General features: G+C 44.3%; 2 protein-coding genes across 3 annotated transcripts in view; one reads left to right on the top strand and one right to left on the bottom strand.

Annotated features, from left to right (window-relative positions):
• The window catches only part of PTX3 (pentraxin 3), a 6,423-nt gene extending 5,553 nt beyond the window's left edge, over nucleotides 1–870 (bottom strand). The window contains exons 1-2 of the mRNA XM_023733928.1: nucleotides 644–870; nucleotides 11–187 (exon numbers count right to left, since the gene is read on the bottom strand). Coding sequence (XP_023589696.1) covers nucleotides 11–187; nucleotides 644–773 — 307 coding nt within the window. The 5' untranslated portion in view covers nucleotides 774–870. The remainder of the gene's footprint in view (nucleotides 1–10; nucleotides 188–643) is intronic.
• Nucleotides 1–24,322, top strand: part of VEPH1 (ventricular zone expressed PH domain containing 1) — a 250,983-nt gene that overhangs the window by 59,410 nt on the left and 167,251 nt on the right. For both annotated transcript variants that reach the window (XM_004379163.1, XM_004379164.1), the window contains exons 4-5: nucleotides 10,648–10,814; nucleotides 22,530–22,739. In XM_004379163.1, coding sequence (XP_004379220.1) covers nucleotides 10,648–10,814; nucleotides 22,530–22,739 — 377 coding nt within the window. The remainder of the gene's footprint in view (nucleotides 1–10,647; nucleotides 10,815–22,529; nucleotides 22,740–24,322) is intronic.

Consider the following 24,322-nt stretch of genomic DNA (forward strand, 5'->3'; position numbering starts at 1 on the left):
GCCGGCGCGCTCGGCCTCGCCAGGCTGCCCGCGAGCCGGCCCAGCTCCGCCCGCAGCCTCTGCAGCTCGCCCCCGAGCACGCCGTCCATGGCCTGCAGCAGCATGCCTTCCCTCATCTGCGAGTTCTCCAGCATGGTGAACAGCTTGTCCCAGTCGGAGTGCTCTTGACGGCAGTCGCACGGCGTGGCTAGAGCGCGGGACACACACACGTGTTACCCACCCGCCCAGGCCTCCCTTGGGTGGGCTTCGTAAAAAGCTGACCTCCCTCGGTGGCCCCAGGTTACAGCCCACCCGCAGCACAGCACGCCTCTTCCCTTGAAAGACACGTTCTTAAAAGCACTGTGTCAGTATCCCGAGAGGGCACGGAAACCACTCATTCAGATGCATCATCAGCTGAACTCTATGAAATTGCCGTTTTTGTAGCGCCAGCCAAACAGCTGCCGATTTCATGCGGTTCGGCTCGTTTTGTACCTCTTAAGAAATAACTTCAGAACTTCCTCCCTTCCAAAAGTGCTTCTCTCTCTTGCAAAACAAAGTAATTTTTAGCTCATTTCAATAGCTACAAAATATGTGTACACTATTTAGACCCAAGGAGGTAGCTCTATAGTTAAGGTTAGCAGAGAAATAGTCACAATGAACTCACGTTCTTCGGTGGAATGGATCCCATTGTCTATTTCGTTGTCCAAATTCACATACATGAGGTCATAATCGTCTGAGTTCTCCGCGGACACCACAGCCCAGAAAGCACAAAACAGGATCGCCGGGAGATTCATAGCTGAAGAGCTGAGTTCCTCGGCGACTTCCCACAGCTGGCAGGAGGGCGAGGCAAGAGGCTCTCCAGCGAGAGGGGTTCGGGTGGAGGAAAGCGAGAGTGAGAGGCAGGAGCTGAGCGCCCTTAATAAATGCTGGGGAAAGCCTGAATGGGGATGACTGAGCAATGCCAGTGGCACTGCCTGAGCGGGAATTCCCCTGGATTTTCGGGGGAGGGGGCGGGGTGGGCGATGAGGGAGGTGTGGATGTTGCACTGCAGTCAGATGAATTGCAGGAGTGTCAGAAAGGGAAAGGCGGGAAAGGGGGCCGAAGGTCCCCCTGAGGATTAGATGTTGTAACTGGAATTGCTAGCAGGGATGAGGGCAGCCTTGGGGATAGGGGGAGAAATGATTCAGCAAGGACAGAGACGTGAAGGCAAGATAATCATTTCAGCATTTCGTGTGGTCTTTTATTATTTCACAACCTGTTATGTACAGAGAACTTTTTTTTTATTTTCACTTTGCCTTTGCGTACTGCTTGACAGGTCGAAGCTGTGAAAAGCTAACGGACTGATTCTAAGAGAAAACAACGCAGTGAGAAATGTCGCAAGAATTTCTGGGACTCCAGAAGCTGAGTCCACGAGTTATCTTTAATCTTTCTGAGTTGCAACTCTACTTTTATAAACACGCTTTTTAAATGGTAAACAACACAGCAAAACTGGATAAACTTCAAGTGGGAACAAGCTGGAGAAAAGGAATAAACTGATTTTAGAAATGTTTCTTTTCATGGTCTGGTAATAGGTGGAAATTATATTATTCCACTAAGCTTAGGGATAAGGATTGTATTTTAAAAGTAAATTTAGTGATTCTTGCTTCTGCCAACATATTTACCAACATAAGAGGAAAACACTCCTGTAAGAAACACCTAGAAATATGTTCACATTATAACAATAATAAAAACTTTAAATGTACAAAGGAGCTCCCAATAAAATAAGGGAAATATTCAGGGGCCAGAGATAAAGAGGGGGCCAAAACCAAAACAGTTAGCCCATGAGCTGACACTGGGGCCCCCTGCAGTGGGGGTGAAAGGGGTTGGGGGCTTACCAGTTCTGTAACTAAGGGGCTTGGGTGTTAATCGCCATGTGGTGGCAGAGTTTAGGACTAGGGTGAAGAGTTAGAAATGAGATCTTGACATAAGCCGGGATTCTCAGAGAGTTCCATCTTGGATTCCAGTAGGTCTAACCCACCCTCTGCCCTAGCACAGCAAAGTGAGAAGAAGTGTTGACCTCTTTGACTGAACTCTACAGGGTCCCTAAGTGACTTTGGACTTGCCCTTGTACATGTCTAGGATTCAAATGAATACTGCAGTAAAATGTATACTATTACAGTTAAAGTGAATTCACAATAAAAAATATTTAAACATACGAGGGAACAATTCACCATAAATGAGAATCAGCAGAAACCAAAAAAGGATTAGAGATCCCCCCCAATAACTTTATTTATTAAAAATATCAGCTAGAAGCAAGAAAAATAAGTAATGTTTCGAATTATTTAAGATCTAAAGAAGGAATTGGAAACACGAGAAAACAGGAAGACATTGTCAAAAAAAAAAAGATTAGGTAGATTTTTTAAAGCACCAAAATATAATTATTAGAGTTTAAAAAAAGTTAATTAAAAGCCCAGTGAATTGATTAAATAGCAAATAAGCCAAAGTTAAAGAGAATATTAATGAACTGAAAGACAGAACCAAAAAAAAAAAAAATCCAAAATATAATTTTTATGTTCAGCAAAGTATCCTGGGCAACCTGGGTGGTGCAAATGGGTAAGCACTTGACTACTAACGAAAAGGCTGGTGGTTCAAACCCTCCCAGAGGCATCTTGCAAGACAGGCCTGGAGATCTGCTTCTGAAAAGTCACAGCCTTGAAAAGCCTATAGATCAGTTCTACTCTGCACACATGGGGCCATCATGAATCAGAACTGAGTCAACAGGAACAAACAACAACAAAAATATCCTAACCAGAATGCTCCTTGGAATTGAAAATACTGAGACCTCAGCTTGCTTACTTTAGGCATGTCATCAGAAAAGACGTAAGAGCTAGGAAAGGACATTATGCTTTGTAAAGTAGAAGGTTGTTGAAAATGAAGTAAACTCTCAATAAGATGGATTGATAATACAGCCATAACAATGTAGTCAAACATACCAACAATCATGCAGAGGGTGCAGGACCAGGCAATGTCACTTTCTGTTATTCATAAGGTCACCAGAGGAGTTGATACAATGGCAACTAATGACAAGAGCAACAAAGTATCCTCAAGATCATTTCACTGTTCAGGAGGACGATAGAGAAATTACACCCTCTCCTGACTTATCGACATGGTTAGGTTCCAAAGACCAGATCATTATGCGAAATCAGTGTTACATGAAAATGAAGGATGACCACATCAGATCGCAAAATGGAGGATAACTACAGCATTACATAACTTCCAAATTACATCATTACATAACTGTCAAATTACATCATCATATAACGGCCAAATTACATCGTTACATAACTGCCAAACCACTGAGAATCATGGCCCAGCCAGGTGGACACATAATCTTAATCATCAAAGCCAGCGTTACTCTCGCCTTGCACCTCGTTGTTCATTACTGCCAGACATGCGTTGTTAATGTGCAAAATAGTCGGATAGTAGATTTTTTACCATTGCCATAAATATGAAATGTTACATACCGAGATGGTTGATAAGTGAGGCGAAGGTGCAATTAATTTTGCTTTGTTAGTTCAAGGATAACCACCAAAGAACAAAAAGAAATAGAACTTCCGAGTAGAAGGATTAGAGGGAATTTTAAAAAAACGATCTATTCAATAGAAAGCAGAGAAAGAAGGAAGAAAAGCATAGACAAAGCAAGATAAATAGCACAACATTCTAAATGTGTCAATATTCTCCATACATATTAATGAACCAAACTCTTTTCAGTTAAGAGACAAAGGTCAGATATGAATCTTTTTTAAATCTAGTTATAGGTCACGGAAGCCACACATAAACCATAAGAAACTAGAAATGTTGAAAGAAAAAAAAAAGGGTGGGGGGAGGGACACAAACGTATCAAACAAGTACTTTCCAAAAACTAGTTCCAAAAAGCTAGTGTAGCTATATTAACGTCAGAAAAAACTAAACTTCAAGGTAAAAGAGGATAATTAAATTATGATAAAAGAAACAAGGAAGATATTATCTCAGCATAGTTTGAAAATATACAGGGCAAAAATTGACAGAATTATAAGTAGAAATTGACAGCTCCATAATCACGGAGGGATATTTTCACATACCTCTTTCAGAACTGGTGAGTCCACCTCTGTCATAACTGATAACTCAAATGCCAAAGAAACTGCTAAAGGATGCAGAACCTTATCCTTTAAACTATGTAATTTTAAGTTTGGTATAATGGACTGTAAGCAGCACTGCCCAGATGGTTTGGGAGGAAAGTACTACCAGACATTCAAGGAACGCATAATCCCCGTCCTATACAAACTGCTGCTGAGAATCGACTGTGCAGAAATGCCCGAGACTCTTTTTTACATATCTAGTAAACATGATGCCAGAAAGAGATAAGGAAATACAAGAAAGGAACATTGCAGCCTTGTCTCATTTAAGAAATAGATGCAAAAGCTCTAAATGAAATACTAGCAAAACAAATCCAGCAATATATGCACAAAAAAGACAGCACAACCAAGTTCAGTTTATATGGAAATTACAAGACTGATTAAACATTAGAATGTCTATTTATTATCTTAACAGTTTAAAGGGGAAAAAAGCCTATGATTATGTCGACAGATGCAAAAACCCTGGTTCATAAACTAGGAAATAGAAAGGAACTTGCTTAAATTGATCAAGTGTGAATACCAAAAGCCTATAGAAACATACGGAGTCCTGGTGGTATAGTGGTTAAGAGCTCAGCAGCAAACCAAAAAGTCAGCAGTTCTAATTTACCAGGTACTTAATGGTGACTCCTTAGAAACACACTGTTTAAGAACAGGAATAACAAAAGGATACTCACAGACTCTAGTTGTATTCAGTGACGTACTGGAGGTCCCAGCCAGTAAAGTAGGACAAGAAAAGAAACATAGGATGAAAAAAAAGAAACAAAGCTGTTGTCAATCATCATGAGTTGATTACCTATTTACAGGAAACCTAAGAAAATCTAAAGACAAATTATTAATAAGAGAATTCAGCAAGTTACATCTTCTGGATGTAAGATCAACATACAAAATCAATTGCTTTTTTAATACCAGCAGACAACTTGGAAGTACCTTTGGGTGGGGGGGAGCTTCCATTTCAAAGCAATAAAAATGTGAGATGCCAAGGAATCGGCTTAACAAAAGATACGTAAGGCCTAGTTAATATTACCGAACTTCTTTGAAAGACACAAAAAACACCAACACAGAGGGAAGGATGTATCATGTTGTTGAAGGGAAGACTCAGTTTCACAAAGATGGCAATTATCCCAAATTAGTCTAAACATTCAGTTGAAAAAAACTCCTATTTTTTTCAAGGCAGTTGATAAATTGATGTAAATTTTATATGGAGAAGCAAAGAACAGCCAAGATAAATCTGAAGAAGTAGAAAATGAGGAAAGTTGTCTTATGAGATGCAGTGATTAATTATAAAGTTATAATTAAGACAATGTGGAATGGTGAAGGGATAAACACCTAGAAACAGACCCACAGGTGTATAGGACACCTGATAAATGAAAGAGGGGCTACAGATCAGAAGGGAAACAATTAACTACTCAATAAGTAGTGCTGGTACAATTGCTTATATACACCAGAGAAATATAAATACATTCCTTCCTCATATGTTCAAAAATAAATTCCATATGGATTAAAAACAAATATGAAAAACAAAACCATAATGCTTTTAGGAGAAAATATAGAACAGTATACTTATGAACTCAGGATAGAGAGAGATTTCTCCAATAACAAAAGAAAAATCATAAACCATAAATTGAAAAGTTAAAAAACAACATAAAGATCACAATTTTAAAACAAATTAACTAACAAAACATTAGTCTCCAGAATAAAGAACTTGTACAAATTAATAAGAAAAAAGCAAACATCCCAAGAGAAAATATACGAAGTTACAAATGGCCAAATCACAGGAAAGAAAGCGGGCTATAAACATTGTACAAAGGTGCTCAACCTCACACGTAATTAAGGATACAGACATTAAAACAGAAAAGACAAGATGCCATCTCACACCCCATCAGATTGCCAAAAATGAATGTCTGTCAAGAGCAAATGATGGCAAGGATGTGGAGCAACAGAAGCACCAAGCCGGTGGGAGGGTGAATTATTATAAACATGGTGGTAGGCAGACTAATGGACCCCTAAAGATATCTTTTTACTTGGATCCACAATCAACACCCATGGAAGCAGCAGTCAAGAAATCAAACGACGTATTGCATCGGGCAAATCTGCTGCAAAGGACCTCTTTAAAGTGCTGAAAAGCAAAGATAGCACTTTAAGGAGTAAGGTGTGCCTGACCCAAGCCATGGTCTTTTCAATCGCCTCATATGCATATGAAAGTTGGACAATAAATAAAGGAGACAGAAAGGAATTGATGCATTCGAATCACGGCATTGGTGAAGAATATTGAATATAACATGGGCGGCCTAAAGGAATGAAACAATCTGTCTCGGAAGAAGTACAGCAAGAATACTCCTTAGAAGCTCTTAGAAGAGGATGATGAGGCTTTGTCTCCCGTACTTTGGACATGTTATCAGGAGGGACCAGTCCCCGGAGAAGGACATCATGCTTGGTAAAGTAGAAGATCAGCGAAAGAGAGGAAGACCCTGAAGGAGATGGATTGACACAGTGGCTGCAACAATGGGCTCAAGTATAACAACCATTGTGATGATGGCGCAGGACTGGGCGGTGTTCCCTTCTGTTGTTTATGGGGTCGCTGGAAGTAGGGACCGACGTCATGACACCTAACCACAACAACAATGAAGTTGTCCACATCCTAATCCCCAGACCTGTGAAGATGTTATGTTATCTTACATAGCAAAGAGTAATCAAGGTTGCAGATGTTATTAAGGTCGCTGTATAAAACAGAAGGAGCCCTGGTGGCACAACACTGGAGCACTTGGCCGCTGACTGAAAGGTTGGTTCTACTCTGTCACGTGGGGTTGCCATGAGCTGAAATCCACTCAAGGGCATCTAACAAAAACAACAACAATGAACAGTGAGATTATCCCAGAGTATTGAGGTGGGCCCGATGTGATCACAAGAGTCCTTAAAAGTGGAGAAGGAGGCAGAAAAAGAGGGAGAAGGAAATGGGACAATGGAAGCAGTGTCAGAGAGGTGCTACATTGCTCCCTTTGAAGATAAAGGTTCCATGAGCCAAAGAATGCAGGTGGTCTCTAAACCAGTCGTCCGCGTAGAAGCGTGCTCCATAGGGTTTTCTGTGGCTGATTTTTCTGAAGTAGATCGTCAGACCTTTCTTCTGAGGCACCTCTGGGCCGACAGGAACCCCCCACCTTTCAGTTAGTAGCCCAGCACATTAACCGTTTGTATCGTTCAGGGATTCCAGGTGGTCATGAGAAGCTGGAAAAGCCAAGGAAATGCATTCTCTCCCAGAGCTTCCAGGAAGAAACTCAGCCTCAATTAATTTAGCCCAGGGAGACCTGCAGAGGCCTGGCGAGAGTTAGAGCACCCAGGGGCAATCTCTAAATTGCATACCACCCACCTCCCTCCATCTGAGCGCCCAGGGCCAGGTATGCAGGGGTTTACTTGTGTTTACTTACAAATCTGTAGTGAACAATTTCACATGGGTTTCTCCACATCGAAGATGTGAAATTGTTCACTACAGATTAGTAAGTATGCACAGGTGCACCCGTGTGGGCCTGGTTTATTGGGTAATCCGGCCCTAGCCTGGGGCAATCTCTAGATTGCGCCCCTCCCCCCATCTCAAGATGAATAGGTGTTGACTGCAGGGACTAGTCACGAGAAACGCTTTCCAGCCTCTGGGGCTGCTTCAGTCAACCAAAAAAACCAAACCCATTGCCGTCTAGTTGATTCCAACTCATATGGACGGTAGGACAGAGGAGACCTGCCCCGCGGGGTTTCCAAGGAGTGGCTGGTGGATTCAAACTACCAATCTTCTGGTTAGCAGCCGAGCTCTTAACCACTGTGCCACCAGGACTCCACCAGGCGCCTTTCATATCTGTGGCCCCTCGGAATGTCATTCTGCAACTACTCTGGCGTCCCCATGGACTTGCGCCTAGGGGCTGGTGCCCTCCTCTACCCCCCACCCCCGCCAACGAACTTCCGGTTAGCACCGAGCGCGGAACCAGTGCGCCACCAGTGCTCCTTGTTAACAAGACGCCCGTGTGATTTCTATGCACATTAAGCTCAGAAGGGCTGTCCTAGAAAATATCTCCCACTTACGCGCAAAGAGACAGCGACAAATTGCAGCACTATTGGTAAATGCGCGCGGGGGGGGGGGGCGGTGAGACAACCTAAATGTTTTTCCACCACAGAATGTACGAATATGTTGTATAATGGAATACCACACAGCTCTGATAATAAATGAAGGAAAGCTGCTTGGAGAAAAAACTTCAACATAATATTGACAAAAAAATACGTTGCAAAGAGATATGTACAGTATCTACTATTGATGTAACGTTTTAAAGTGTTTATTGACATATACACACACACGATTAAAATGTACAAACATTAGAAAAGATGATAAACACTAACTTGGGGAAGGTGGTTGCCTCTGGGGAGAAAAGGAAAGCAATGGAAGGGAAACAGTTCTGGCCCAACCTTCAGTTGTGGCAAAGCTGGCTGACGGACCCATGTGTGTTCCTTATGGTATTGTCTACGCTTGAAATATGGCCTGAAATATTTCATAATTAAAAAGAACATATGAGTTAATGGAATTTATGGGATTTCTACACCAACGTGTCTTCTCAGTTTCTAACTAAAAAGCAAGTCCCAGTGCTTTTTTTGTGAGACTTGAGCTGACTTCAAGTCATCTGAAAATGACTAATCTGGTTTTAACTCCCTAAAGGCGTCTGTGGCTGTTAGTGAATATTGCACCAAAAAGCCGAGAGCAATTTCATGTCTTAGATTCCAACTACAGTCTCATTTAATGTGATGATTTCAGGCCTTGGTCAGTGTGTCCATATAACTAAATTCTATGAACTAATGTGTACTGTTGAGCTTAGATGTTACATTTAAAATTCCTGATCCTTTAAGAAGCTCTTAGTAAAAATAAACAGAAAACAAACAAATAAAATAAAGCAGTGTTTTACAATGGGCACAACAGATAGATAGATAGATATGCTATAAATAACCACCCAAACCAAACCCGTTGCTGCCCAGTCGATTCCGACTCATAGTGACCCTATAGAACAGAGAAGAACTGCCCCATAGGGTTTCCAAGGAGCGACTGGTGGATTTGAACTGCCAACCTTTTGGTTAGTAGCCAGGCTCTTAACCACTGCGCCACCAGGACCCCATATATATGAGATATATAGATATATATACACACACACACACACATATCTTTTTTTTTAAGCCTGAATATTTTCAATACCTGGTACTCTAAAACGTGTTTGAGACTAATTCTGTGAGCTACAGGTGGAAAAAGAAATTCCATTATTTATCATGATCCAAATATATTCGATTTGATCCAGAGTCAACCTTCTCATTAAATTTAGATATTAATATTTTGGAAATGTTGAACTTTTTTTTTTTTTTTTAATGCTCTTAGCTAAGTATCCTTTATACATGGGTGTGTTCCCACCACCTAACAAAGATCTAAGCAGCAGCAACAACAATAAAAACCAAACCCGGCGCCTGCAAGTGGATTCCAACTCATAGCCACCCCACAGGGCCAAGCAGAACTATCCTGTCGGGTTTGCTAGGAGCAGCTGGTGGATTTGAACTGCCGACCTTCTGTTTAGCAGCTGAGCTCTTAACCACTATGCCACTAGGGCCTCCTAATGAAGATCTACACATGTGTAATCGCTGCATATTTGATTCTTTCTGTGTATGTCTTCCAAATACAAAGTCAAATGTAAAGTAAATAGAAGCAAGCAAAATCTTGTTCAAGAAATCCCTAGAAACCAATTCCTCTGAGACAGCTCAGCACTTGAGAGGATTTTGAGAAAAAATCCGTACCGTAAAGTGCTAAGCAGATGTTTCCCACATGTTCTTTGCAGGATAAGCCCGTGTAGTTTATGCAAGATTTTTTCTCAAGCTTTTGCTATTTTAAAGCCAGTTGTCCATACATGTCTTTGAGGCAAATCATGAGTGGCAAACAAACGGAGTCTAAACTCCCCTTGAAACAGTGCAGAAATGGGGCATTTAAATGCGCATCGCCACTTTTTTTTTAACTATTTATACAAATAAGGCATGGTTTCCATACGTTAGTTGTCAGAATCATACCTCTGTATCTGTCAGGAATGTGAATAAATTCCTCTGCTTTTTTTGGTTGTTCAGTTTCATATTTATGACATGAGTTCTTATGTAAGCATCATCCAAATGTTGCTTCTCATGGGGAATTGTTTGTCAGAACCGTTTCCTCCTCAAGGGTGTGGTCTGATTCCTGTCAGATCGTGCTCTTTCCCCATAGCGCATTACTCAGGAAAGATTGTCATTAGATCAAAGTGCCAATCTTATCATAAAATACTCCCTTTTACGGACTTCGTTTAAATCATGCTTTGGTGATTTTTCAGAATAAGGTACTATGTTATATTTAGCAGAAGACTTGGCCGTGGGTCTGTGTTATTTAACGAGTGAGTAAGTGCAAATGTTGTATTGAAAACAATGCTATTTCTGTTGCTCACGGGCTGATAAAGTCATCATTTCCTTATTGTTCCCTTGATAGGGAACGCCATGTTGCTGCGAGTACTACCTGCGGTGTATGAAAAGCAGCCCCAGCCAATTAACAGGCACCTGACAGAGCTCCTAGCCATGATGTCTCAGCTGGAACAACCGGAGCAGTACCACCTTCTCCAGCTTTTGCACGTAGCAGCAAAGAGAAACCAACCTGAGGTACAAAGTACATGCCATGGGCTGGTCCAAGCAGCCAGGCATGTTTCTGGATCTGTGAAGAGTCTGTGTGCTTAGGGTTCCCTCTCTCGGGTGTTTCTACACATCCGTCTTTAAGTCAAAGCGCTCGTCCACTTTTTCCAGAATCATTAAAAGCGAGGAGGTGACAGGCAGAAGTTGGGTGCAGTAATAAAACGACAAATGTGCAAGTCTGTAGTTATGGCAGGTTAACTTTAATGAAACCTTTGTGTGGCCATGTAGCCCTTGGAGTCTGTGATTTCTCTCGTAGGCCCAAAGGGAAGACCAACGCATCCCTTGATCTATGGGGAAATTAGCTGACGGTGAAAGCAAAGGCTCGTTTTCTAGATAGCATATCAGTTTTTGTTCTTTGGACTCAAGAGATTGTAACAATTAGGGTGCTTGTGATTATCAGTAACAGAACACCCAGTCCACACTAGTTTAAATAATAAAAGGAAATTTATTGGCTTATGTGGCAGGAGGACCTTCAGATGAGGAGGCTTGATTCAAGGGCTCAGATCGTGAGAACAGAACAGTTTCTCTCTATTCCCCTCTCAGATTTGATTTCTAGGTTTTGGCTTCCATTTTCCACAGGTTTTCTCCTTGTCCTGAGAGGCGATAGGAGCTCTGCAGGAGCTGTGCTTCTCCTGTCTCCATCCACCAACATCCACACATAAGTCCTCACATTCTCACTGATCAGAACACAAGCTCTACCACAGGAGCTTCTCCAGAACCACAAAGATACCCATATAGGAACGAGAAGCTTCTGGCAAGGGGGAAGGAGGAAATGGATTCTGGATGGAACCAACACATGAGCACAACAAAGATGAATGTTCAACCCAAAGTCACATCAGTTACGGTTGCACCTATGCTCCATTTCCACCACTTGAAAAACCAACACTAAGATGAAGACTGAAACATTTGTATGCAACATTCTGACTATTAAAGAACGGCAGCCTAGTGGTCATATGCATAATTAACCACAAGGAACTGTAAACTCCTTGCAGGAAGAAATGATTTCCTCTTTTCCTCTGTATCCCAGGCCTTAGCACTGTATCCGATGGCGCTCAATAAACATTCATAGACTCACTGAATTAAACAGGGCGATAAGTGCTCTGCAAATGTATAAATGGAGAGGGAGAAGCAATGAATTCTGCCTCAAGGGGAACTAGGTGCCCTGAAGACCCACAAAGGGAGTGGCCTCAGGGCCAGACCCTGACGAGTGAGAAGTATTGTGCCAGGTGGAACAGAGAGGCAAAGGGCCCTTCAGGAAGTGGGAGCCCTGGACGCTGGACAACAGGTTTTATGGGAAGTCTTCAGGGGATGAGGTCAGGAAGACTGGTTGGGGCCAGATCATGAGGGGCCATTAATATTATTCAAAGGGATTTGGGATTTTATGGGGAGACTTCAAGCCTATCTTTGCGTAGCTGTACTCAAAGGATTTTAAACAAGGAATGGCACCCTCAGTTCTGTACTTTAAAAAGCACTCAGCTAACAAATAGACTGAAGAGGGAGAAATTAGGATCAGGGAGAAACGAGGATGGGGGTTGGGCAGTTAGGAGGAGAAACATTAAGAAGAGTTGAAACCAGAACAATCTAAGCAATGTTTCTAAGGTAGAATAAAATGAGTCTGATGACTGATTAGGGGTAGGGAGGGCACAGAGAATGAAGATGAGTTAGAGACGACTGAAGACTGACATTTCTGCTTGATTAGATAGGAAGATAACAGACAGGATGGACCGGTAAACTCCTTGCAGAGAACACAGAAGGAGGAGTAAGCTTAATGGGACAGGTGATGAGTTTGTGGTGGGACTTAGATTTGCATGAATCATTGAAAATCAGGAGTTCAGGAGAGAGATCAGAGCTTCAGAGATGGACCTCAGCATCATCAGTGATTTGGTGACAGGTGTAGCTAGGACAGTAAAGGATATTCCAGGTGTAAATACGAAGCAGAAAGAGGGGAGGTGGAAGGAAACGTAAGAGTTACCTGGAGCACTGCGGATCAAACTTTTACAAGCATCAGAATCACCTGGAACGTTTCTTAAAGCACAGGTGCCTGAGCCTACCGCAGTAGTACCTGTCCAGTAGGTCTCAGATGGAGCCTGAGATTCTGCCTTTCTCATAAGCTCCCAGGTGATGCTGATGCTGCTGGTCCAGAGACCGCACTCTGAGAGGCAAGGCTAGGGCTTGGGTGGAGGACTGGGGCCCTCTGGGCTTCCTGACACGCATCTCCACTTTGCCCTTAGAACACTTTGTTGTCATTATTTTTGCACATCTGTCTCTTCCAATGGACTGTAAACACCTTAAGGAGCAGAGAGTTCTTTTTATTTTATTTTTCTGGCTTTAAAGAACAGAAATGTATTGTCTCACAGTTCAGGAGGCTAGAAGTCTGAATTCAGGGCACCAGCTCTAGGGGAAGGCTTTCTCTGTCCACTCTGGGGGTGAAATCTTGGTTTCTTTCAGCTGCTGTTCTTCGGTTCCTTGGTGATCTCACGTGGCATCTATCTTTTCCCCATTTGTGCCTGTTTCAGAGGGTTCTTAATGGGTCAGCAGGACAGTGTTCCTTTGGGGACCCTCTGGAGGAGAATCGAGAGTCTGTTTCCTCCTTCTCCAGCCTCTAGAGGTTGGCTGCATTCCTTGGCTTATGACCCCACATCACTCCAACTTCTGCTCTTGTGGTCCTGTCTCCTTTTCTGACTCTGACTCTTCCGCTTCGCTCGCATAAGGACGCATGTGATTACATTGGGGCCAATTGTATCATCCAGGACAATCTCCCCATCTCAAGATCCTTAGTTTAATCACATCCCAAAAGTCCCTTTTGCCATGTAAGGTGACACATTCACAAGCTCCAGGATTAGGACATGGACATCTTTGGGGGCCATCATTCAACTTACCACAGGTGGAGACTGAGGACCTGGCACTATGGGAAATAGGGAGAGTGATCAAAGGCCAAATGTGGTTTCATGAAGGAGGCAGCTGACATGCCATTTTATCTGTAGTTTGAGAGCAGGGACAAACAGTTTTTGGAAAGGCAGGTTCAATAAAACTTCATGGGGGATCTAGGGAGAGTATATTAAACTTATTTCCCATGGGGTAGAGGCAGGCTTGAAGGTAACTGGAGTCAGGAGGGGGCTTTATTTAGAGGAAGGGGAGGGGGAGAGGACTCGAGGTCACAGTGGAGTCCAAGAATGAGGGTGGCACCACACGTGGCATTCAAAGGGGTCCTCTCAGACCCCTGGGTGCGGCCCCTCCATGCCTGCCCAGAGACTCAGGGCAGGGCTTATGAGGCCTTTCAAACCAGGCCCTGCTCACTTGCTGGCCTCCTGGGCCCCTTTAGCCTCAACACTTTGAATAACTGCAGTCCCAGGGACCTTCAGATGGATGCTTTTTCTCCAAGCACAGAGCTTTCATGTATATGCCATGTTCTCTGCCTGGAACATTCTTCCCTCACCACTCCCACCCTTTCTGAGCCACTATTTCTGATCTTTTATACCAAACCAAAAACCCATTGCCATCGAGTTGATTCCAACACATAGGGACCCTATAGAACAGAGTAGAACTGCCCCATAGGGTTTCCAAGGAGCGGCTGGTGGATTCAAACTGCCAACCTTTTAGTTAGGAGCCTGAGCGTTTAACCTCTGCACCATCTTCTCTGACTCACCCACCTGTCCATGTCTGCCACAGCAAATATCACGTTGTAACGAACTTGTCTCTACTGGTCTCTCTCCATCTGGACTATGACAAGAATGCTCGATTTCATTCCAGAAGTCAGTTAATGACTATTTCTTATATGGATGAGTTCGTACCCATGCCTAAGTTTGCATTGGGACTTTATCATTCACAAGGGACTTTTTTACATCCACTATCTCATTTAATCCTACCAATCACTTTTGGATGCGTTATTTCTTTTTCCTCCATTTTAGATAAGATAAAATGAGTTTCCTGAGAGGTTAGTTGCCTTTCCCACAGTCACACAGGTAGTAAGTGGTAAGTGATGGATCCAGGACTTTGAAGCCAGACCCTCTGGCTCCCACCTCCTTCCTCTTCTCGCCTGAGGAGGTAACTGAGCAGCCTCCAACTTGAGACTATACTACAAGGGGTAGTTTTCTGTGTTGGTTACGGTGGGCAGGGGAGGTGTCTTAGTCATCTAGTGCTGCTATAACAGAAATACCACACGTGGACGGCTTTAACAAAGAGAATTTATTCTCTCACAGTGCAGTAGGCTACAAGTCTAAATTCAGGGTGTCAGCTCCAGGGAAAGGCTTTCTCTCTCTGTCGGCTCTGGAGGAAGTTCCTTGTTATCAGTCTTGCCTTGGTCTGAGAGCATCTCAGCTCAGGAACCTCAGGTCCAAAGGACACGCTCTGCTCCTGGTACGCTTTCTTGGTGGTATGAGGTCCCCACTCTCTGCTTGCTTCCCTTACAATCACAAAATGGAGGACAACCACACAGTACTGGCAATCATGGCCCAGCCAACCTGATACACACATTTTTCAAGGGACATGATTCAATCCATGACAGGAGGGTGGACACAGGGTGCTAATAGTTGCCATGCTCTACCACGTCCCAGGCATTGTGCGAGGTGTTTTACACACAGTATCTCATTTTAGCTCCGCAGCAGCCTTTTCATTTTACAAACGGAGAAGCTGAAGTTGGAGATGTGAAGAACAATGGTCCTACCAATGAGTGGCTTGGTAAGGCGGCTCTGCGAGCCCCTTCCTCTTTATCAGCGCCTGCCATTTTTGTACGGGCAGGGGAGGCTTGCGTGTTGCTATTATGCTGAACAGGCCTCAGCGGAGCTTCCAGACTGAGACAGTCTAGGAAGAAAGACCTGGATGTATACTTCCAAAAATATCCGCTATGAAAACCCTATGGATGAAATAATCCAATCCAGTTGTGCATGGGTTCACCGTGACTTGGAAGCTGACCTGATGGCTGTTAATAACAATACCACCACCAGCCACGTCGGTCACCTTGTCCTCCCTAAGCCTGGCGTATATAGAAAATCCCGGGCTGATGCAAGTGAAGTTACTGCCCACAGCCACTCCAGTAAGGCCGAGTTGCTATGTAATCCTCGTCTCAGTCCATCAGTGAGACCTTTTGACCTTAAAAAAAAAAAAAAAAAAACCCATTGCCATCGAGTCAATTCTGACTCATAGCGACTCTATAGGGCAGAGTAGAATTGCCCCAAAGGGTTTCCAAGGAGCAGCTGGTGGATTGGAACTGTTGGCCATTTGGTTAGCAGCCTGAGCTCTTAACCACTGAGCCACCAGGGCTCCTTTTGACCTCAATACACTAACAATTGAGGCTATAAGGCTGTGGTGTGAAAAGGCTTGAGCAGAATGAGGAAGAAAGGGTGAAAGATTCCTGGAGGTATTGGGGGGCTGCGTGTGGACCCCAGAATGAAGAGGCAAAAGGTTAGGAAGCACCCACAGTGATGACAGTGGACCCCGCCCAAGCCAGGATCCCCTCCGCTCGCCTCCTTCAGCTCCTCGTGCGCCAGCACCCCTGCAGCCCACACGTGATTTCCCGGCTCTGTCCACCGGCAGTGAGATTGCAAAATGCCGGATTCACTTCCTCCGCCACCAGTTCCCTAATTAGACAGTGCGGGGTGGGGAATGGAAAAGGGGTTACCGCGAGCAGGAAGTGAAGTGCGTGGCCGCAATCACAAATGTGGACTGGGGCTTCCGACTACTTTGAAGTCTAGTTAATTCATTTCCGATGAAATACACCAAATAAGGAGGCTTTCGGCCCCATGAAATTTTTGTTAACGTGGAGCTTCTCTCTCTGCACAAAGGCTGCAGTGATGTCTGATTTGGAGGTGAGCTGAGCGGGCTCCCCAATGAGGCCGTTTGCTTTCTTGCGTGCCTTCCTCCCTACCCACCGTCTGGGACCATGAGGGGTGGTCACTTTTCCCGTGAGTGGCCCTTACGGGAAGAGAGTCTGTATTCTCACCTGCCACAATCCATACCCTAGTGCAGCCAGCGAAAGGAACAGAATTTAGTAACACGCATGAGCTAACCTGTTATCCGCAGGAGGTGGCTTCTGGCCCCAAGCATATAGAGATGGGTGGCAGGAAGTGGCAGCTTCAGCCCTGCATTGATTTATGTCCAGACCCAGAGGCATTGCTCTTGTGGTCCGGTCCCTGGAGGAGAGAGTCGGTTTTTAGGATTTTTTCTCAGCAGTGTAGGGCATTCCTATTCACATACCTAATCCTATAGCACCTAACACAGCATCACCAGGCCAAGACTCAGAGCTCAGCTTGGGTATTTATTTAAAATCAAAGTCGTTTCAGGACATTGAGAAGATGAAGTGACCGGAGACATAGACTGCTGTGAAACATCTCAGGAGCAGAACCGTGGTTTTCAGACAGTATAATACCTTTTCAGTGTGGCGGGAGGAGGTTAGTAGTAAATGAAACAGTAGTAGTTACTTTGTAGGCTTCCAAAGACTACTAGAGATTCTTAATGGTCCTAATTCACTGAGAGAGAAAATCAGGCCTGAAGACTAATTTAGGAGGTGCACACACAAATGCACGCTCGCTCACTGTCTCTTTCTGGCACATGCACACACATGCACGAACACACACAATAGCTCTACCGTTTACTCTTTGCATAAGAATGTAAATGTCATTTGCTGCCAGTTAAGTTAGGATGCTGTGTTTTCAGACGCCCCTCCCCGCGAGGTGCTCATGGCCTGGGAGATGAAGTGTGTCCGCACAGCTTCAGTTCAATGTAAGATGCTACATTGACGCTTAGGCTCCTATGGGAGCCCAGAAGAGAAGTGATTGATTCTGCTGAGGAAGGGCCGGAGAAGCCAGGGTCCCCTTGGACCAGGCCCCTGCCCTGTTTCCTTGCTTTAGACAGTCCTGTCTGGCTCTCCTTGAGCGGTGCTTCCACCCCTGTTCCCCCCACCTTGCTTGTTAAACCACAGCCCCGGTCACAGGGACCTTGGAATTCTCGACATAAATACCTTGCGCCTGCTTGCAGAGCTTGTGCAGGCCTGGCCACTGGAGCAGGCCATGAGGACGACGTGACCCCATAGCCCTGAGGGGTGGCCTCACGTGAGACTTCTTGCAAGGCAAAGCCAGGAAGAGAAGGGAGGGGTAGGGAACAAGGGCTGGGGGCCACCTCCGCTCCCTCTAAAGGAGCTAAAATTTCTAAATTCAAATCAGGCCTCCCAGGTTGTTATACAGGTACATTTGTCAGGAAGGAGGATAGAACGTTTTATGTAGCTGCTGAGTATGTGGATGTGTGGTATGGGGGCATAGCCCCAGGTCCCGCATATGTTAGGGTGGGCCAGAGGGCAGACTTCTCAGCAGGGGAGATTTTTGAAATTGGCTTTGAACGTGTGAGAGTTCTCTGCATGTTGAAGCCACTGTGTTTGGTCGGCCCCGTGTAGCAGCGTCAGAGGGTTCACGGGGGGAGAGGTCACGGTGGATACACCCATCAGTGAATACCCTGGAAAGCCATGGCATTGGGATTCTGGCCATGAACCATGAACCGGACCTTGGTGTTACAGGAATAGGACATGAAGAGGGAGGACTGGGAAAAGGAATGTTCTAGAATGAGGCTGGAAACGTGTAAGCATTTTCCATTCCTAAAAGCCTTAGGTTAAATATGTTGCTCTGACCTGGAGCAGCTGGCTGACATGTCTGCTGTACATGCTGGGGACCTCTCTTGACTTCTTTCAATGAATGTACAATTGCTCCCTAATGTATGGGCAGCATTTATAGAAGTCTTCATTCATGTGGGGCCCTGGGGGCACAGTGGTTAAGAGCTACAGTGAGCTACGGCTGCTAACCAAAATGATGGCAGTTCGAATCCACCAGGTGCTCCTTGGAAACCCTATAGGGAAGTTCTACTTTGTCCTGTAGGGTCGCTATGAGTTGGAATCGACTCAATGGCAATGGGTTTGGTTTCGGTTGTATTCATATATGCCATTTACCGGAAACTAGCCGTGTCCTTTCCTCCAAAAGTACAGGACAGGAAAGTATATTTCAACTTTTTATGTGAGATAGTTTTAATTATCTCAAAACTTTCTTCCTTTATGTCCCTGTTAGTTATATTGTACATAACACATGATGGTATATACGTTTAAACATTTTGTATGACCAATGAACTGCCACGGGGTGAAACCCAAACCTAACCGGTTGCCACAGAGTCTATTCTGACTCAGGGTGATCCCATATGTGTCAGAGTAGAACTCTGCTCCGTGAGGTTTTCGGTGGCTGATGTTTTGAAGTAGATTGCCAAGTCTTTCTTCTGAGGCACCTCTGGTGGACTCAACCTCCAACCTTTCAGTTAACAGCCGAGCTTGTTAACTGTTTGCACCACGCAGAGACTCCACTATGGGGTGAGAGGTATTTTATTCAAATGCTACCCTATAAAGTCATTTAGATTTACCTTCTTTTGGTTTGTTCCTCAAACAGTTGCTAACTCACCTTCGGGCCAGGCTGTGTGCTAGGCACTGGGTGTACAATAATGTACAAAGTAGACATGATTCTTAACCCAGAGGAGCTTTCAATCTGACCTGAAAGTGAGCCATCTAGACCAGCAATAACAAGGAAACACAAGAAGGCATCTGCTAGGTGCCATTTAGGGTCAAATGCGAGCTTCGGCAGGTACCCGACTGAGAGGGGAGATGAGGGGAGACAATGACGGCTTTTGGGGGAAATAACAGTTAATCTGAGGCCTTGAGAATGAGTAGCAGTTAGTTCAGTAACGTAGGGGGAAACAAGAATTCCAGGCAGAGGGAATCCCATAAGTCCCAGATTTAACAGGTCAAGGAAATCTTTAAATAATCAAGCATGGTTGAAGCGTGATAGGTGATGTGGTCTGGATGGGGAGGGTGGAGTGGGTGGCTGTCTTAGTTATCTAGTGCTGCTCTAACAGAAATACCACAAATGGATGGCTTTAATAAAGAGAAATTTATCTCTCACGGTCTAGGAGGCTAGAAGTCTGAATTCAGGGTACCAGCTCTAGGGCAAATCCTTCTTTCTCTGTTGGATCTGGAGGAAGGTTCTTGTCATCGATCTTTCCCTGGTCTAGGAGCTTCTCAGCACAGGGACCCCAGGTCTAAATGATGTGCTCCACTCCCGGCACTTCCTTCTTGGTGGTAATGAGGTCTCCCTCCTCTCTGATGCTTCTCTCTTTTGTATCTCAAAAGAGATTGACTCAAGATACAACCTAATCCCGTGGATTGAGTCCTACCTCATTAACATAACTGCCTCTCATCCTACCTCGTTAACGTCGTAGAGGTTAGGATTTACAACACATAGGAAAATCACATCAGATGACAAAATGGTGGACAATCACACAATACTGGAAATCATGGCCTAGCCAAATTGATACACATTTTTAGGGGACACAATTCAATCCATATCAGTGGATAAGGGGAGGAACCTGAAAACGTAGAAAAGAGTCAGCTCAGACACGGTATGTTAAGCCTCTGTCTTGAGAGCAATGGCAAGTAATTGAAGGGCTTTAAGCAGGGAAGGGGCACCATGGTGACCACAGGGTGGAGAAAGGATTGGATGGGCAAGACGGAAGGCAGGGAGTCCAGTTAGGAGGCTGTTGGAATAAACCACTGCAGGATGGTTGGGTAGTGATCTCAGCTTAAATGCCAGAGGCGGAGAGACACTGTCCCTGACCCCCAGCCTAAATTAGGGTCCCCGGGCAGCTTCTCACTACACCCTGTATTTTGCATAAGTGGCATTTATTAAAATTTATAATTAGGCATTTCTGGTTTAATTATTTGCTTTAATGAATGTCTCCTTTACTAGGTAGCAAATTATTCCCTGGGCACAGGAATCCTGTCAGACTTGTTAGCAATTATTTCTCCAGCACCTACAACAATACCTTGCAAAAAGGAGGCACTCAATAAATATTTGGGAGAGAGTGAGTGATTGGATAAACGAACGGAGCTGGAAGGCAGTGGACAGATCTGTGGGATACACACATAAACAGCATTGCTGTTGAGTCCATTCCAACTTGTGGTGACCCCACGTGTGCAGGGTAGAACTGCTGCATAGGGTTTTCAAGACTATGACCTTTCGGAAGGAGCCCTGGTGGGGGTATCGCAGTGGTTAGGTGCTCGGCTGCTAACCAAAAGGTGGGCAGTTTGAACCCACCGGCTGCTCCACGGGAGGAAGATGTGGCAGTCTGCTTCCCTAAAGATTTACAGCCTTGGAAACTCTATGCGGCAATTCTTCTCTGTCCTGTAGGGTCACTATGAGTCGACATTCAACTCAACAGCAATGGGTGTTTTTTTTGTGGACCTTTTGGAAGCAGATTGCCAGGGCTTTCTTCCGAGGTGCCAACACCTAAGTACCCACAGGAGTCCCTGAGTGGCACAAAAGGATAATCTAGTAGTTGGGTGGAAACCCTGGTAGTGTAGTGGTTATCAGTTCAGCTGCTAACCAAAAGGTTAGCAGTTCAAATCCACCAGGCACTCCTTGGAAACCCTATGGGACAGTTTACTCTGTCCTATAGGGTCACTGTGAGTTGGAATCGACTCGACGGCAATGTTTTTTTTTTTTTTCCTTTAATAGTTGAGCACTTAACCTTTTGCAACACCCAGGAACTCCTGTGGCACCCTTAGGAGGTAGGATCAAAAGACTCGGTGATTGCTTAGATACGGCTGCTGATGAGGGAGAAACGGGAGTCTAGAATGATTCCCAGATTTCCAGCATGAGCAGCCAGGTGGGGTAATGATGTCATTTATGGAGAAAGGAGATGCTTAGGGCCGGGGGGGGAGGGGGGAGAAGAAAGTTCTCAGGAAGCTGCATGTTTTACTGGAAGCTACAGTTAAAGTCTATCTTACAATGATAATAATAAAAGAAAAAAGAAAATCAGCAAAACACAAAGTAAAATACAAAGGGCAAATCGTGGTTACTCGCACTGTTCAGTTTTCCACAGGTTGCTGTTTGTACCTACTGTATTTTAGCAGACAACACAGCCCATCGCCGGCGTGTGGATCAGCACAGTGACTCGATTCCACATACACACGCACACGAAAATGTATTTTCTTTAATATGAATTGTCACATCCCTCTATTCATAAAAACATTAAAAATCAAGAGAGAAGTATTAGGGTAGTGGGATAATGGTGGAAATCATTTTACTTAAATCATTTTCTTTATGTTATTATTACGTCTATAATCAAATGGAAAATTAAGGAAAAATGCGGTAGCTTCTTCCTGCTTTCTTAGTTTTCTTAGTAAATATTTCCAAACCATATTTTTCCAATCTGAAGGCTTGATTAAAGTCAGAGAGGATCTCATATATAGTTATGTTGTCCTTTAAATTGCAACTCCCACGGTGGCTTGGAGGAAATGTTACATTGTTACATCGTTTCTAATGAGGAGGTAACACATCAAACTTAATTTACAAATAGCAGCATCTAAGCTCTCCATAAACTCCCATCTACAACAGCCGGGCACAGATTTACAAAATTAAAAAAAAAAAAAAGGAAACAGAAACCCCTGTGGATTTTAATGTAAATTTTAAATTCCAAATTTGGGAGATTTGCTTGTGTTCCAGTGAGGATAATAATTACAGAATGTGTTGAGTTCAGATTTAATGCAAAAAATACTTGCTTTCAAGACTGATCCTGACTCAGTAAGGAATTAAGCACTGTCTATGCAATTAATCTTCTCTTTGCTGCTTTTCCCTTCTTTCCTCCTCTCCTTTCTTTCTGTAGATGGTTCAGAAGTGTATTCCTTTCCTAACTGGGCATTTGAAGGATTCGACCCATAATGATGTCATCCTGAACATCCTCACAGAGATAGCAGGCTACGAACCTGTGACTTTGAACAGTTTTCTTCCAATGCTGAAAGAGATTGGCGAGCAGTTCCCCTACCTGATCGGACAAATGGCGAGGATCTATGGAGCTGTTGGGCATGTGGATGAAGTAAGTTCAGCTTTTTTCTCCATTTCCCTAAATTCCACTGGCACTTCACCCACTGGAGTTGTGTGATCTCTGCCCTGTGCTGAACTGCTGACAGCTCCCGTTTGTATTTCAAACTCTTTCCACAGCCTGTGGCCTCCAGCTCAATGGCGCATTGTAGCAGGGCTACGAGGAAGGTTCAACAAGTGAGAATTTTATTGCTGGAGTGGTCACTTGATGAAATAGAGAGGTTAAAATGAAGAGAGTCATATAACAGATTCAAGACCATTTTTAATAACGACAACTAGTGAGAGAATTTTGTCTCATGCTGGTCGCAGCTCTGCTTAAATGAATGCAGGAGACCGTCAGTAAGCATTAGGTCTCAGAGACCACCCATTAATGAGAGTCCGTAGCTCCCACGTCAGTAAGTGACTGGACTCAGTGTGAGTTGAGCCCTCAAGATGATGTTACTTTGGAGAGGGGAATAAACGTTCATGGATGTTTAAAAGTCCTAGCCTAAATATTTGCACAGTGGATCTTTCAGCGGGGACAACAGGAAGCCAACAGGAAGCCATCAGAGCTTGGAGGGATTAGGTAACTAAGAGCTTCAGTTTCCAGAAATTCATGTTCTGGAGCGTATGTGCGCACACACACACACGCGCGCACACACACATGCACACACGCACGTACACACACACATGCATGCACACACACACTCACACACACTCTCACACGCACATGCACACACACTCACACGCACACACACATGCACACGTGCGTGCGCACACTCACATGCACACACACACTCACGCACATGCACACACACTCACACGCACATGCACACACACACCCACACACACACGCACACACACATGCACACATGCGCGCGCACACACACTCACATGCACACACACACGCACACACTCACACACACTCACACACGCACACACACACTCACACACACATGCACACACACGTGTCTGATGACTTTATATTGGAATTTAGGATTTTTATCTTTTTTAAATAAAAGCAAATATATAATTGATAGGAGCTTTCCCTTTTACCCACTTACATATAATTAGCTATAAGATAAATACAAAATTGTACAACTAAAAGTTGAACTAAAAGTTCAACGCTTTGACTCTGCACAAGTTAAAATTAAAAACCAGAAGGGTTAAGTAACTTACCCAGACTCAGACTAGGTTAGCCAGTGATCCAGTTAGAATTAGGTCTTTGGTATCCTTGACATTCATTTGTAAATGTTGTCCTAAAATGGACCTTAGTTTCTGTTTTGTTTTATTTCTGCTTAGAGAGGTGGAGAGCCAGGTGAGTCTGGGCTCCTGGTGGAGCCTTCTCCCCCAGCCTCCCCCAGAGAAGGCGGGAGAGCTGAGCTCACAAGTGGCCTGCGTATGTCAACGTGAGGGCAGATGTTTTAGGAGGATTTCTTTGGTGTGGACATGCTGCTTAGGGTAATCCCTCCCTGCTCACTGCTGTTGCGGATGTCTTACCCCTGCCACGTTCTACCTTCTGGTGCTGTTTCATGTGCCCCGTCACCTTTGCCACCAGCAGAACCTGCTGGGGTCCCCAAGTGCTGTAAGGCCAACGTT

Source organism: Trichechus manatus, unplaced genomic scaffold (assembly GCF_000243295.1).
Source record: "Trichechus manatus latirostris isolate Lorelei unplaced genomic scaffold, TriManLat1.0 scaffold00062, whole genome shotgun sequence".
Classification (NCBI taxonomy): Eukaryota; Metazoa; Chordata; class Mammalia; order Sirenia; family Trichechidae; genus Trichechus; species Trichechus manatus.